The sequence below is a fragment of the Zootermopsis nevadensis genome, unplaced genomic scaffold (assembly GCF_977971745.1).
Source record: "Zootermopsis nevadensis isolate Lab colony 2312 unplaced genomic scaffold, Znev_1.0 Znev_ptg000017l, whole genome shotgun sequence".
Classification (NCBI taxonomy): Eukaryota; Metazoa; Arthropoda; class Insecta; order Blattodea; family Termopsidae; genus Zootermopsis; species Zootermopsis nevadensis.
This window is the reverse complement of record NW_028259149.1, coordinates 2,008,027-2,024,174: the sequence shown is the minus strand read 5'-3', so window position 1 is coordinate 2,024,174 and position 16,148 is coordinate 2,008,027. Positions and strand designations below refer to the sequence as shown.

Sequence of the window (16,148 nt, the reverse complement as noted above, 5' to 3'; positions counted from 1 at the left end):
TGGGACTTACACAACATGTTTCGGCTATATATAGCCATCATCTGGTGTATTATATATAAACTTTTCACTGAATTACCTTTTAGGAAGAAAAAACATTAAAAATCCTAAAAAGTAATTCAGTGAAAAGTTTATATATAATACACCAGATGATGGCTATATATAGCCGAAACATGTTGTGTAAGTCCCATATGTAAATCGAGTACTCGATAGGGAACATAATATGATATTTTAATCTTTTAATTTTATTGTGATTGACGGTTATTTTTAAATATTTTAATAATTTAGTGAAATAATTTTGAGGGTGTGGATTGGATCCAACTGGTTCATGATAGGGACTAGTGGCAGGCTCTTGTGAACATAGTAATAGACCTTTGGGTTCCATAAAATAAAGGTAATTTCTTCTCTAGCTGATTATACTATTAGTTAGAAGTATTAATGATAAAATGTCTACATGACTTCTTTCAGAAAGAGTTATACAGGTCATACACAGAGGAAACCAGTTGTATTAAATAATTTCAATAAAATGTTTGCATTTGCTATATGCATGCAATGTTCTGTAAGGTAAAATTCAGTTTTGACATCATGTAACCAGAATCACCCCCTCCCCCATTTCATCATCATGATATCACCAAGGGAACAAAACACTTTTCTTGTTTGATGACATGATAGAGGCAGAGCTAAAGTAGTTACTCCTGCGTTGATGAGCAAGAAAATTTTTTCATGAAACTTATCATATGCAACCAGCTTCCTCTTTGTATGATGTACCGTATTTTCATGAAAGCTAAACTATAACTAATTCCAGATATGCAAAACATATATTAGAAACAGTTTGTCATCTATAGTTGAAGTCCATTTTCTCAGGTGCGTAAAAATTCAAGTTTTGGCTTGTTGGTATTTGCACATTCCTACTTACAATAATTCCCTGGTAGTAGAACTTGAAGATACAACACCAGTAATACCAAAATCTCCCATTAGACATTATCATCACAACCCACACAACAAGTTTCCTAATGACAGCTGTTCATGTTATCCTATGAGCAATGTGGCTTCTATCCAAGATATTTTCTGTCAGAAATTCTGTACATATCGCCTACCGCACTAAAGCTAGATACCCAGCATAGTGTGACTATACAAGGACCCATGCAGGTCATGTCATACATAGGATTTGATATTATCACAGCGGTGAGTTTGAAGATGGCTGTCTTCTGCACATGACATGGCACAACAACCCAGAAGACAGCAATCTTCAGGTCATGTCATGTTATAAACTGCTGTGCCAGTCCATCAGCTGTCTTTCATCAGTTCAATTGTAAGGGTGTCTTTTTCACAAGCAGAACTCTTATATGACTTGCCAGAATGAGTGGAGGGACACATTTCCTGATTCACCTGTGCCAAACAAATTGACAAAATCTCATCTGGTGAACCGCTCCTGTGACACAGGTAGCATGAAGGACAGAAACCATCCCGGTCGACCTTCGGTGTTAAGTAATGATAGTCTGGACGATCCGTAAGAATATGTTATACTCTCTGAGAATATCACCATGAGAAACTCTTCAGAGTGGATTATCTTACATAAGTATACATAAGGCTAAGTGGTTGTGGTGATGTTGTGATCACACTAAGTTCCCCAAAGAAATTTCACAATAATAATTGAATGATAGGTTTTAAGTTCACTCAGATCTACTTATTATATGTGGTTGTTTACAATTAAACAAATCAAATTAAAACTTTAAATAATCTAACATAAAAGTAAGTAAACAAGTTTCTGCCACAATATGTACGTCAAATTAGACCGAAGTCCAATGTTTTGGAGCCCACCACCACCAAAACCCAATGACAGACTGAAATGGTCTCCAAAATGTTGGACTTTTACTCTGAATTGACACAGCTGATGACAATTTTATCTTTACCTTATGCATAGCATAATAATTCTGGTATGTTCACTCTGTTACTGCCTGTGGATTTTCAACTTGTGGATGCTAAACTTTGATTCTGTCTTATAAATAGCATAAAACATTAAAGGTACATAAGTAAATTACCTCTGACATCAAATTTGATCAAAATAGCTCCAATATTTCTCAGGTTATAGATGGCACAGCATAAAAATAACATTCATTACCTAGAAAACCGTAATACTTAATTAGAAATGTGCATCAAGCACAAAATGTGTACAATTTTTCTCTGCAACATTTGTTTGAAACACTTTTTTTGTTCCAATAAATATTTAGCAAGGTACACTCAATATGCATTTAGAAACACCATGGCATAGAGCGTCCTCAGGTTGCAGATGGGAGAAATTCATCCAGTAATGGAGGTTAGCTGTGAATATATTTAATAAGCAGTCGCGGATGAGGGGTGGTCCCCCAGCTTAGGGGTTGGGTGTGTGGCTAACAACCTATCAAAATAGAAACCTGTATTGTTAAGAAAAAACATAACTACAAAGCCTCTGAACCGGACGGACTCTTTGGCATGACCATGGTAATTGAAAAAGGACTTCAGATTTGGACATGGAATATTATGAGTCTCTAGAGGCAGGGGCACTGAAAGAGGTGCAATGGGAGGGGGAGGGTTTGATCCCAGTGGAAATTCATGAGGAAATTAGGAGGAGACTCAATTCCGGAAATGCTTGCTACTTCTCAGTCCAAAATATTTTGTCTTCCTGTCTGATTTCTAAGAACCTAAAGATTAAAATAATGATAATAAAACAATAATTTTGCCTGTTGTTTTGTATGTGTGTGAAACATGACCTCTCACTCTGAGGGAGGTGTTTGAGAACAGGGTGTCGAAGAGGATATTTGGGCCTAGGAGAGAAGACGATGGGGTATGGAGAAAACTGCATAATGACGAACTTAAAAATTTATATTCCTCCCCCTGTATTGTCAGGGTGATCAAGTCAAGAAGAATGAGATGGGTAGGGCATGTGGCGCACATGGATGGGGCAAGAAGTGCGCACCGGGTATTGGTCAGGATGTCTGAAGGGAAGAGACCGCTGGGGAGACCTAGACGTAGATGGGAGGATAATATCAAACAGGATCTATGGGAGATAGGAGTTGAAGGAGACTGGATTTTGTTGGCCCAGGACATGGTCAGGTGGAGGGCTTTGGTGAGTTCAGTGATGAACCTTCAGGTTCTGTAAGCTATCTAGTTAGCGACAATCTGTTCAGTGGTTATGAAGTTTTCACATGTGGACAGACAAACAACATAAATACTTACTTTACTTTGATACTTTTTCGACCTGTTCTTCAAGTGTCTGAGCACTGCGGGTCCCAACTTTTTCGTTGGTTTTGATCTATGGAAATTTTGGTAGGACTCCTTGGACGAGGGATCGGACAGTCGCAAGGCCTCTACCTGTACACAGGACAGCACAACACAGAAAAACGCGGACAAACATCCATGGCTTGAGTGGGATTCGAACCCACGGTCCCAGTGACCAAGAGGCATAAGGCCACGCCTCAGACAGCGCGGCCACTAAACAACATACATGAAAAAGCTAAATGGCTTATTTTTGCAACTTCACTACCAATGTACCTAAAAACAAATAAAACCAAATGCCATTCTTCATTTGTCCTTTTACTAAGACCAGCACTGGCTAAGACCACAATGTTATTACACAGCATTTCAAATAACTTGATAAGAACGGTCAAAATGATTCAATACACTCACGTACTAAAGAATTTCCTATCCTCCAAGAATAATCATGAACATACCTAAAGACAATAAATAAATACCTGACTGAGATAAACATTATGTTTGTCAATTAATCAATTCCTTCTACATAACTGTTCCAAAACAGCAATAAATCCTACCACATTTCCACAATACTTCAAACCAGTTTTAATCATCATCCTCACTGTAGCTCCATACATTACTGAATCATGTCATACGAGGCGCGTCCCAAAAGTCAGTTTCCCTGGGGCCGTTTACAGAAACAAAACACAATTTCATGGAAATATTTATTGCAACAGATACAGCAAGTGTCCAGCTATTTTTCAACATATTCGCCACCGGAATTGAGACATTTGTCATACCTTGGGACCAACTTTTGAATACCTGTGTCGTAGAAGTCTGCCGCCTGGGATTGGAACCACTGTGTGACAACCATCTCCGCCTCTCTGTCATTCTCAAAACGCTGACGCTGACCAGACAGGAATTTCTTGAGGTGTAGGAAAAGATGGAAATCACTGGGAGCGAGGTCCGGGCTGTAGGGTGAATGATTAAACACCTCCCAGCTGAACTCCTGCAGGAGACTTGCTGTCCGTCGAGCCGTGTGCGGCCTAGCGTTATCGTGCAGGAAGACAATACCGGCACTAAGCATCCTGCGCCGCTTGTTCTGAATGGCCCGTCGAAATTTCTGCAGTGTTTCGCAGTAACGCTCAGCATTCACCGTCTCACCTCTGGTCAGGAAGTCGACGTGGAGAACGCCCCGTCTGTCCCAGAATACCGTGCACATCACTTTCCGCGCCGACGTCTGCTTGAATTTCGTCTTACAGGGAGATCCACTGTGACGCCAATGCATTGACTGCTGCTTGGTTTCTGGGGTAATGTGTGCAATCCACGTTTCATCACCTGTAATGATCCGGTCCAGAAACTCGTCGCCGCCATCATGGTACCGCTGCAGAAATGTCAATGCTGACTCCATGCGCTTTGTTTTGTGTTCTGGTGTCAGTTGCTTCGGCACCCACCTGGCACACAATTTCTTGAACAACAGGTGCTCCGTGACAATTTTGTGCAACAAGGAGCGGGAAATGACTGCTGAGTTCCGTAATTGTGAAGTGACGATTATCCATAATGCGTTCCCGCACAAGCTCCACAAGGTCGTCTGTAATGATGGATGGCCTCCCACTGCGCTTCTCATCATGCACACTTTGTCGACCTGCTGAAAATTGTCTGCACCAGCGACGCACCATCTGCTTGCTCATGACGTTAGGCCCATAGACCCGGCACAGCTGACGATGAATTTCGATCGGCGCTATGCTCTGTGCATTCAAAAACTTTATCACTGACCGCACTTCACAGTCGGCGGGAGCTGGAATAAGAACCTCCATCTTCAACAGCTGCAACGATGCTACTGTGAGAACGCGGGAAGTACCGTTAGTGCATGCGCCATGCTACGTCATTGCTCTATCACGTACGCACAGTCGCTTCGCGCAATATAAGGTTTGCTAGCTGTGGGACGAGTGGGAAACTTACTTTGAGGACGCGCCTCGTATAACACTAGTTAAGATTACTGGGTCATATTTTCCAAGAGATTAGCCACTTCTGATGTCAAAAGACAAGCTACATCTAGTGGTGCACATCATCTGCACTGGGATTAGCACCATGTTGCAGAAGCAACTGCACAATATGCTCATGACCATTAGCAGCTGCTACATGTAGGGGAGTGCATCCGGCCAAATCCTGCACGTGCAAGTTTGCATTCCGATCTAACAACAATTGTGAGACTTGTAACCGACCAGACTGAGCAGCAAGCCACAGTGGAGTCTGCTGGTACTTGTTATGACACTCAATATCAATCTGTCCCTTATCCAGTAAGTAGGCCACAAATTCTGTTTGACCAGAATCAGCAGCAAAGTGCAATACATTACTCCCAGACCAGTCACAAGCCCTGACATCTGCGTCACGCTCTAACAGAAGTTTAGCTACATCCCAACGTTTGTTCTTAGTTGCTATGAGTAACGCAGTATAACCACGCATGTCACACATATTAACATCAGCGTTTTTCTTTGTTAACACATCAACAACTCGAAAATTACCTTGCTTGGCCGCCCACATCAGTGCACTTCTCTCATATCGACTGTCACGTGTTTCAGTGTTGGCATTACGGTCAAGGAGGAACTGTACCAACTCCACCTGATCATGTTGTGCAGCTTCATGTAACATGGTAGCTGCACAGTCCGAGTCTTCATATAGAACATTAATGGCATGTCCGACATCTATGCCATGCTTCAACATGAATGATACAAGGTGCACAAGGCCGTGTCTGGCTGCAAATATCAATACATTCTGTATATATTTCTCATCATCATTATTAATGCTCTCTGCAGTAAGAACTAGGTCTTCCGTGTCAGCTATTTGTTTCAATAACAGGTCAACAACCAACCACTCCCTGATCCTCTCTGCTATACGGAGTGGCGGCCAGCACAACACCTTATCCTTGATACTGGGATCAGCTCCATGTCTCAGCAGAGCTGTTATGATCTGGATCTGGTCCGCAACTCTGCGATTATCATCATCAATGAGACTCATCACAGCAAGATGTAAGGCTGTCCGTCCACCGTCATCCTGCGAGTTCACGTCCAAATTCTCTTCTGACAATAAAGTATCCACCAAAACCTTTTCCTCACTCAGAACAGCAAGATGCAAGGGAAACTTCTGAGCCAGAATCTGGTTGAAGAAATTCCAGACAACTTGGAAATTTGGATCAAATATTTTTATATTCACGTAACTTTGCACAATTTTAAAATTCTCAGCAAACCAAAGAGCACAAAAATATTCACCAAAAGTCCTATGTATGAACATGGGTTTCCCTTCAAAAATTTGTTTGATAATTCCAGTTTGCTCATTGCCCTTTTGTACTGAATCTATAAATGACTTAAAACTGTTTGTCATGATTTCTGATTGAGGAAACATCTCTATGTCAGAAAGAGGCAAGAGCATAAAGAGAGCAGAGATCATATGATTCTCTTTCATCTCTTGTTTATGCTTGTTGTAAAAGTCACCCACTACAGGTTTTGTCACATCCATATCGTTCTTGTCAAAGAAAATCTTAAGTTTCCGCTCCAAAAATTTACTGTACAGCTGGTACAAGTTAAACTTTTGTGGGAGACCACTAGAAGTTCTCAAGTTCTTCTCAAATGTCTCAGCCAGCAACATGGACTGCAAGGGAATTCCCATGAAGTGCCTGTCTCTGTCACTGAAGTTCTTTGTAGTCAACTGAAGCAGCTTCTTTATGAAGTTATTCAAAATATGTTCCTCAACATCAGGCATACTCCTTTTCCAGAATTTTTCCAGAAAATTTCGTTGGTCAGACATCAAAAATGGCTGCAATGTGACAGACCGTGTGGACAGTTCACGTTCTAGTTTCTCCTTCATCACTGGCCTTGTGGTAACCCAGAGTTTCTGCAGTCTGTTTGCCTGAAGAAACTTCAACATCAGAGCAACTTTGTTTGCATGGGTAGGACTTACCTCATCATATCCATCGAACAACACACACACATTCTTCAGTGTTGTCAACTTCCATTTAAATAAAGGTCTCCATTTTTCTATGATTTTCGAAGCTTGGAGTAGGAATTCTATCACATCACATGGCTGTAAAGTCTCTTTCAATTTGACCAGCTGTTGGGTGAAGTCAGTAAGGTTCACCCTGATCACCCACGTGGCAGGATCAGCTTCTTTAGTGCCTAGTGCTAAATGGGTGAGGAGCGTCGACTTGCCCATCCCTGGCTCAGCTGACACTAGTGTCACACTATAAGGAACATCCATTACTGATTCAACATTCTCAAATTTACTTAAATATTTTGATACTAAGCTCATGTTGCCCCAGGATTGTCTACATATGAATACATTCCCGTCTCTATGGAGCCAATGAACAGTCTCACATGACTCTGTGAGCTTCAGAAATTCATCTTCTGTACTGATAACTTCTATTTTACATTTATCATTCCCTAAAGCACGCTGGTCTGACATCTCTGTATCAGTCGACATCAGCTGCTGCAGCTCAGGGTAAGACAAGCCACTCACAGCCAACGTCACAGATGAGTCTGTCGCTCTGTGAAACAGAATTTGATCCTTAACAACCTGGACTGTGTGTTGTAAAGTTCGAGGTATGTAGTACTCTAAATCACCGGTCAGAACATCTCCCAATACCAGCTTGTGTGTCGAAAGCTGTACGATGATATCAGCAGGCACGAACTCATGGTTGCCGTCAGTTACTGCTCCAAGAGATACATCATAACCCTGGAAACGCACCAAAGCATCTAATATTTGAGCCTGTGATTCCTCATCCAGCTGCCTTATTGCTACGTGATCACGAAATGTTGTAAACCTTGGCTGCGGCTTATTCCAGGCAACAGTTCCAGCTACAAAAACCAGCCTCTTGCTCGGATTCTTGAGGAGAATACCAACCAGTGTGTCCATATCCACAGCGCCAGTCTCCACTACAACAAGAATGTCACAGAATCTGCTCCATATAGCGACAACTTCTTCCCAACGGGATTGCAGGGTTGTGCCATCTACAAAGAGGTGAGACTCATTTGATAAGCTGTGGTGAACCTTGAGACAGCTGAGTATGACACATTCACTGCCATCTTCAGGGATTACATGCAGCAACTGGTTGAATATTCGGTAAGTTCGAATTAAAGCGTGTTCATCCTTTTTAAATTTTACAGAAAGAGCTTCAGTTTCATTAAGCATCTTTTCTGAAATGTTGTCAATACGATCCTTAAAAATTTTTTTCCAGAAAGGATTTTCATTTGTGAGGAAACATTTTCTTTCCTGCCACCATTTCTTTACCTGTTCCAGAAAATCATTATATACTACACTTGTACCATACAAACATTTCAGTTCCTGATTTATCAGGTCATCAAGTTCTTGCTGAGCTGCCTGGCCTGTGAAGAACAGCAGCCGAGACAAGAACTCCTTGAAATCTGACAACTGTGATGAATCTGTGATGCACCTCATCAGAGAAATGTCTTCATTGAAAGATATACATCTTCCCCCTGTCTTTAGAATATTGTGCCAGTCAGTCTCGTCAACATCATTTCCTAAACGTTCGGAGATTACAGCATTTGTATACACTATAAAGGAAAAGTCATTAAACGTACCACAGTACTGAAGGTCCTTACTATATTCCAACTTCTTTTTCATTTCGCAATATGACTTGAAATACCGCACCAAGCTGAAATTTCCCTTCTCCGAAATAAGCTGTTGTTGTTTTATTTTCTTCTCAGTATTTGACTTATGTTTCAGCTGTATGAATAGCGTCTGATGTCCAAATTTGAAAACAACATCATCAAAATCACAGGCATCATGCATGTTACAGGCAAGACTAAAGTTCTCTGACCTATTAAGTCCCCTAATAAATAACAGGGTTGCAAACTTTATTTCATATAATTCACCCTGCATGTCAGCACAGCCTGTTCTCTTTGTGTACTGCAACACCAAGGACTCTGACTCAACCTGCAACAAGATCACAAGACTGAATAAGTAAATAAAATGGAGACACAAATACTGTATGTGGCCCAATGAAACGAAGCATATGAAGCTTTCATGGCAAATGAACGCATATACATGCATACTCATTAGACCAGTGGTCCCCAACCTTTTTGAGCCTACGGGCACATTTGAGAGTTTATGAGATCGTGGTGGGCACCAACCAATTAACAAAGCCAAATTTTCTTTTCTCTGGACAAATAAGATATGGACACCAAATAATACACAAAACAACACGACGTTTAATGATACAAGAAACCATGCAATCAAAATACGTAATTTTATAACTACAATTATTATTACTCAAGGGGGAAGTTAGTGAGATGTTTGGCACTGCATTTCATCGGCCAGTTTTTCAAATTTGGGAGTGTAGGATGATGTTGCTGCTCGCAAACAATCGTCAAGATGGACATCAGTAAGTCGAGATCTGTGCTTTGATTTTATAATGTTCATGGTTGAAAACAGTGATTTGCACAGGTAAGTGGAACCTATATAAGATTTTATCTTGTACGCTGCATTTTTTAAGGAAGGAAACTTTTCTCGATCAACCAAATTCAAAAAGATTTCATGTGTCGCATAGGATTTCAGAACGTCATTTTGAAGGTCCAAAATCTCCATTTCCAGTACTTCTGTCCTTGCTTGAATGAATCTTCCAATAGATACAGCAGTTTCTGTAACCTCAATTTGGCAAGTAAAAGGATTTACAAAAAAAGCTACCACTGGTTCAATGGCAGTGAACTGTTGAAATCTCTTTTTGAACTCCTCCAGAAGTATCTGAAGGTGGTCAACAAATGGTGACAAGCTAAAATTACTATCCCCTACCATTTTCTTCATACTTGGGAAGTGTACGAGAGACTTCATCTTCATATGTGACATCCACAAGACTAGTTTTGCTTTGATTGATTTTACAGAGCCTATCATTTGAGCCACGCTTTTCTTTTCCCCAAAGCTCCAGATTTAAACTGTACGCTTTGTCAGTGACGTCAGTAAGGAAACCCAAGTCCAATAACCAGCAAGGGTCACTTAGTTCGTTGAAGTCCGCGTTCTTGGACTTTAGAAAATCTTTTATCTCCTCAATCAAGCTTAAGAACCGTGCAAGAACTTTACCTTTGCTCAGCCATCGCACTTCTGTGTATAGGATAAGATCAGAATGTTTGCCTTCAAACTCTCCCAGCAAGGCCTTAAAAAGTCGGTGTTGCAAGGGTGCCGCGCGAATAGAGTTAATTATCTTTTTAACAACATTCATGACGTGTCCAAACGGAAGTAAGTCCGGAAAGGATTCATCTTTCTTGCAGAGGGCAATGAATCCATTGACGCTGCCCAACATTCCTGGTACAACATCAGTAGCGATCGCTGACAGCTTGTGCAGGGGCAAAGTAATTTCCATTGCATAGGTTTTAAATGTGTTATAAATATTCTCACCTTTTGTTTGCCTTTTTATAGGCAATACTTTCAGCAGCTCTTCTTTTACACTGAAGTCGCTAAATACCATTCTCACCATGATTGCCAACTGTGCAGTGTCTGATACATCTGTCGACTCATCGAATTGCAGTGAGAACCAGTCACACAGTTCCAAGCCACTCTTTAGTTGAGTTTGCATGTCGCCTGAAATTACTTGTATCCACCTCGTAACTGTGTTGTCAGAGAATTGCAAGTCTTGTATTGCCAACATAATCTCACGCTTGTTGGTAAACCCTTCAAAAAAAAGGCAACCAGCACCAATCAGGAATGCTTCCTTCAACAACTCACCATCTTGAAATGGTTTTTTCTTCTTTGCAAGCAAGTGAGCAATTTTAAGGGAAACAATAGTGGCACATCTACATTTTACCACGGGTGTAGTGAAAATCGACTGCTGGCCTGAGAGTTTTCATTTCAGTTCCGTTATTTTCTTTTTTCTTAACTCAGATTTAAATGGATAGTTAGTATCAAAGGAGCTGTGATTAGTCTTGAAATGACGCTCAACATTATGTTTCTTCGGTACTGCAACACTACTACCACACAACAAACAAACACATTTGGCTTTGATGTCGACGAAGAAATATGATTCTTCCCACTCGGCATTCCGTTTGTCTCTTATTTTGTCCACTTACCCTGGGGCAAAAAGTAATACAATTGGTGCAGAGAATAACGCCAAGTATAATAAACCACAAAGTGCGAGAAAACAGCAAGATCACGTTATAGTAGTATAGCTCACATTCCACGCACTGTCACACTGTGTTCTCGCAAGCTTACTAGTAACGGCTGGTATTCCCTCGCTAGCTGCGTAGGTGCACTTAACGTAATACTAGCATCCGGCCGGGAGGTAAATTACTGCTTACAAACAAACTTTGATCTGCCTTTGCATACGCATAGCGTTGACGTACCTTGCGAGTTTTTCATCTTGATGCACGTTCCCTACACATATTACGGCCTTCATTATTCAGTATAACCTCTTTCCGTAACAACGTGGGCACCACTGCATTAGACTTTGGTTCAATGGTACAGCGCATCTACCCACTGTGCTCTTTTTAAGCTGTCCCGTCACACGCCACAGAGGCAACTGGGGGAAGAGGCAGCACAGCTTCTTTTTGTTCTTTACCTCAGCAGTAGATGCAGTGAATGGTCAGTGTTCTGCCCTAGCTGTAGAGGTTTGAAATGAAGTCCTTTGTTCCTGCTGGGGACTGAACCTGGTTAACCAGTTTGTAGTCAGCCAATGACTGAGCTACCTTCACTTTCAATGTATATCTTTCTACATTCTTATGCAGGACAGGTACCTTGCCTTTTATGGAACCTGAAGTTTGTTATCATATTCACGATAGCCCATCACTGAATTCTATTATAGAATGTGTCAAAGTATGAGGCACTTCATAACAGTTTGTAATGTGCTAGATTTTTAGGGCAATGGGTTCTTAGCTCCAAACCCAATCCTCAAGCTGGAGGACCACTTTATGTTGCTTGCATGTGACTGTTCTGCATATTTGCGCAGCTACCATACATACCTGGAGGCTGTCTCTTCCATCCACAGCCAGAAACACTTCCTTAAATCCTGATATTTTGTTCTGTTGTATATTTACCTGTGTCAGTAATGTCTAATGTATAACAAAAATTTAAAAAAAATTCTTTACATACCTCAAAAATTGATATACTGCAATGAATGTATCATATATTAGTATTATTTGTGCTTGTTTCTTCACAGGTTTCCTTGGTACTTTTCCTCTTGAACCAATGGCAAATTCCGCCACACAGGCTTACGAGTTTCTGATTTTAGCACTTTCCTAATAATGTGTGATGTTACTAGTATGTCTGTTTTTTTTTTTTGTAGAGAATCGAATGAATGCTTTCCCGGTATTGTTTCCGGGTATTCTTTTAGTCCTTTAGTCACAATTCTTGTGGCTCCTTTGATTATGAGTAGGACAAAACACTTAATGTTCCACATTCACAGAATTTCAATACTTAAATATTTGTATTTTAATCTCTTTTCAGACTCCTCCCATATTAGATTCTTAACCAATGGTAGTACTACATAAACCTATGAGTAAGCGAATTTTATGTTTCTTATTTTTAATTGCTATGTCAGTACTATTTGCCACAGTACTGTTGTATCTTCATGGTCACATACTGGCTTAGATGTGTACCAGTTTTCTGTTGTTTCAATGCGTGTTTTGCATAGTGAGTAATGTAAATGTGTATGGACAATTATGTCTTGTTATGTTCTTTGCCAGAATGGGACAACCTGATGTTAAATGGTCAATAGTTTCTTCATATTCTTTAAATAATCGACACCTGCTTTCAATTTCTTCTTTCAAAAGAAGTTTGTGCTGAGTGCCTGATCCTGTGCTGCCACTACAGTCCTTTCTGTTTCTCCTTTAATGTCTCCAAAACTTCAGCCATTAGTCATCATCATCATCATCACCTAAGGTATCTTCTTTTTGCTGCTGATCAACATCTTCCATGTCATTAAATCACCTAACAAATGCAACTGACTTCAATCTGACATTGATTCTGCACAAAGTTCATGAAACTCAATATTAGTAAAACAATAATTATTTCTTTCTCAATAAAAACCACTACTTTAATCTAAGATTAAAAACTCTCTCAATCATTTCTACCTCTTACTGACTCTATTATAGACCTAGGAGTATTTAATGATTCTAAACTTAGATTCCACAGTCAAAGACTACATATTTTCTTGGTGTATAATGTTGTTATAGATCTTTCTCACATTTTAACCTTTCCATTCTCTTTTCTTGACTGTCTTTATAAGTTACATTTTACCTTACATGAAAGCTTGAATACGCCACTGTTGTTAAGATTTCTGTTATGACTACTGATGCAAGCAAACTGGAATGTATCCAGCAGACGTTTGCAGCCCCTTGCTATAATTGATTCCTCCCTCATCTGTGTTGCAGCTATGCTAACACTTTACAGTATTCAAAACATAAGAGGACTGAAGATTTCCGTCTTCTGGGTTGTTGCGCTGTGTTGTCTGGTCGATGTTAACCAATGTTTCAGAGGTCATACTGCCTCCGTCATCAGGGCGATGAGTATGAGGATTTCTGTCTTCTGGGTTGTTGCGCTGTGTAGTCTTGTCGATGTTAACCAACGTTTCAGAGGTCATACTGCCTCCGTCATCAGAGTATGAAGATTTCTGTCTTCTGGGTTGTTGCGCTGTGTAGTCTGGTCGATGTTTACCAACGTTTCCGAGGTCATACTGCCTCCGTCATCAGAGTATGAAGATTTCTGTCTTCTGGGTTGTTGCGCTGTGTAGTCTGGTCAATGTTAACCAATGTTTCAGAGGTCATACTGCCTCCGTCATCAGGGCGATGAGTATGAGGATTTCTGTCTTCTGGGTTGTTGCGCTGTGTAGTCTGGTCAATGTTTACCAACGTTTCCGAGGTCATACTGCCTCCGTCATCAGAGTATGAAGATTTCTGTCTTCTGGGTTGTTGCGCTGTGTAGTCTGGTCGATGTTAACCAACGTTTCAGAGGTCATACTGCCTCCGTCATCAGAGTATGAAGATTTCTGTCTTCTGGGTTGTTGCGCTGTGTAGTCTGGTCGATGTTTACCAACGTTTCAGAGGTCATACTGCCTCCGTCATCAGAGTATGAAGATTTCTGTCTTCTGGGTTGTTGCGCTGTGTAGTCTGGTCGATGTTTACCAACGTTTCAGAGGTCATACTGCCTCCGTCATCGCCCTGATGACGGAGGCAGTATGACCTCTGAAACGTTGGTTAACATCGACCAGACTACACAGCGCAACAACCCAGAAGACGGAAATCTTCATACTCACCGCTGTGAGAACCTCAAGTCTTACATAAGAGGACTGCATTGATGCACTTCCTTATCAAAGTTTACCATGTAAAAATGTCATAGGAATCAAAAATTACAACCATAAGATTAGCAAGCAGTATGGAAATATTATCAATGATAAAGTCCTCAATTGACTAATAGAATCTAATAATGAGAAGCTGCTTATGCTGCCTTTGAAGTGTGAATTATTACTGATCTGTTTCATTTGTGCAGGGAGATAACTGCAAAATGTACATCCTGCAACAGTGGGTCTACCATTATAGATTTCTGACTTATGAACTTAGTGGTGACAGTGACGTATCCATATTTCAATGCCATTCAGTAATGCCATCTAGTTCAGTACCAAAGTCATTAATCTTCACCACTCATAGTTTCAAGATCTCATATTACCATTTCCTTCACCTAACTATCTATATTTCTTAAAAGGAGATCACAAATAATTAATTATATATATATATTTGTATTTATGAATCAATAAACATCAGATCAGGAGTCCCCCGCTGATCCACGAGCCTCCAGCAGTACTCTTCATTAAACACATGTTCCAACTCAGGCCATAAAACAGTGTTACAGGTGGCAGGGAGAGCGTCTCATTGGAGGCTCGCAGACTGGTGACACAAGCGATAACTATTCCAATTTCAGTCTGGAGATGCCTAGTTTGAATCCTGGTTAGTATAACCAGTCATCTACACATCTGTTATGACCTCTTGATTTGTCATTTATAAAGACTTTCGGATTTTCTCCTCATTCCCTCAGTGGAAAACTACGCATATATCAATGAAATATCTAGTGAACTCCTATTCAAAAATAGCTCCATATTTACCAATTCTGAACTGGTCTGGTGACATGGCTCACATACCTTGTCACTGTCGTCAGCCACGGGATCCATCACTTGCTGCTATCAGATGAAGAGCTGTTAACACTGATAGCTAGAAGTAGCTGAGTATCAATGCACACGCAAAATGGCAGTAAAAAAAAGAAAAGAACAGAACAGTGGCACAGTCTGCCTGCACCTGCAAGGTCAATGGAACTCAACCACTGTTTCAGTAATGTACTCAGCAGCTGAAACAAAGACACCAGACAGTAAAAAATAACAGAATAACATTTATCATTTGCTGCTCTGGAAACTACAGAACTGATTTCATACCCAGCTACTGTCAAGATGTAATATATACAAGATAATTGATCCACAGTTGTATAATTCTTAGGAATACACACAAATGGACTAGTACAAAATAAAATTATAATATGTGTGAAGTTCCACAAGCAATAATATTAACAAGAATTAATACAACATGGAAACGTTTATAGAGGTATTAAGCTGATAACAGCCATGACATTGCATTATCAGACACCTGCTACAGGACAAAATATACATCTGAGAAATGGTAATGTTAATCTTATCTGCCACTTCTGAGAAATGATAATGTTAATCTTATTGGACCCATCCTGCATTCCATGACTTAGATAAATACAAATACAAATAAAATGTCTCTGTGGCTGCAGACCCACCTTTATTGTTTTTTTTTTGCTTGGAGTCGCCCTAACAAATTGGAATTTTGCAAAAAAAAATGCGCACAAACTTTTTGGGGAATATGCTGCAGTGTAATAATATGGAAGCTTTTAGTCATACTGTCAATGACACATTC

At 40.3% G+C, this 16,148-nt stretch overlaps 1 protein-coding gene across 3 annotated transcripts; it reads right to left on the bottom strand.

The window, feature by feature from the left end:
• Positions 1 to 376: 376 nt before the first annotated feature.
• Positions 377 to 15,522, bottom strand: LOC147873617 (uncharacterized). 3 transcript variants are annotated; one of them, XM_087350048.1, is made up of 2 exons: positions 15,359 to 15,522; positions 377 to 9,177 (listed from the first exon to the last, which is right to left on the bottom strand). In XM_087350048.1, exons 1-2 carry the CDS (start codon positions 15,386 to 15,388, stop codon positions 5,284 to 5,286), a joined length of 3,924 nt encoding a protein of 1,307 aa, XP_087206174.1. In that variant the 5' UTR covers positions 15,389 to 15,522; the 3' UTR covers positions 377 to 5,283. The 3 variants fall into 3 exon arrangements, with proteins under 3 accessions (XP_087206174.1, XP_087206176.1, XP_087206175.1); XM_087350050.1 differs by lacking the exon at positions 15,359 to 15,522 and adding an exon at positions 12,319 to 12,702; XM_087350049.1 differs by lacking the exon at positions 15,359 to 15,522 and adding an exon at positions 10,633 to 11,642.
• Between the last annotated feature and the right edge of the window lie 626 nt (positions 15,523 to 16,148).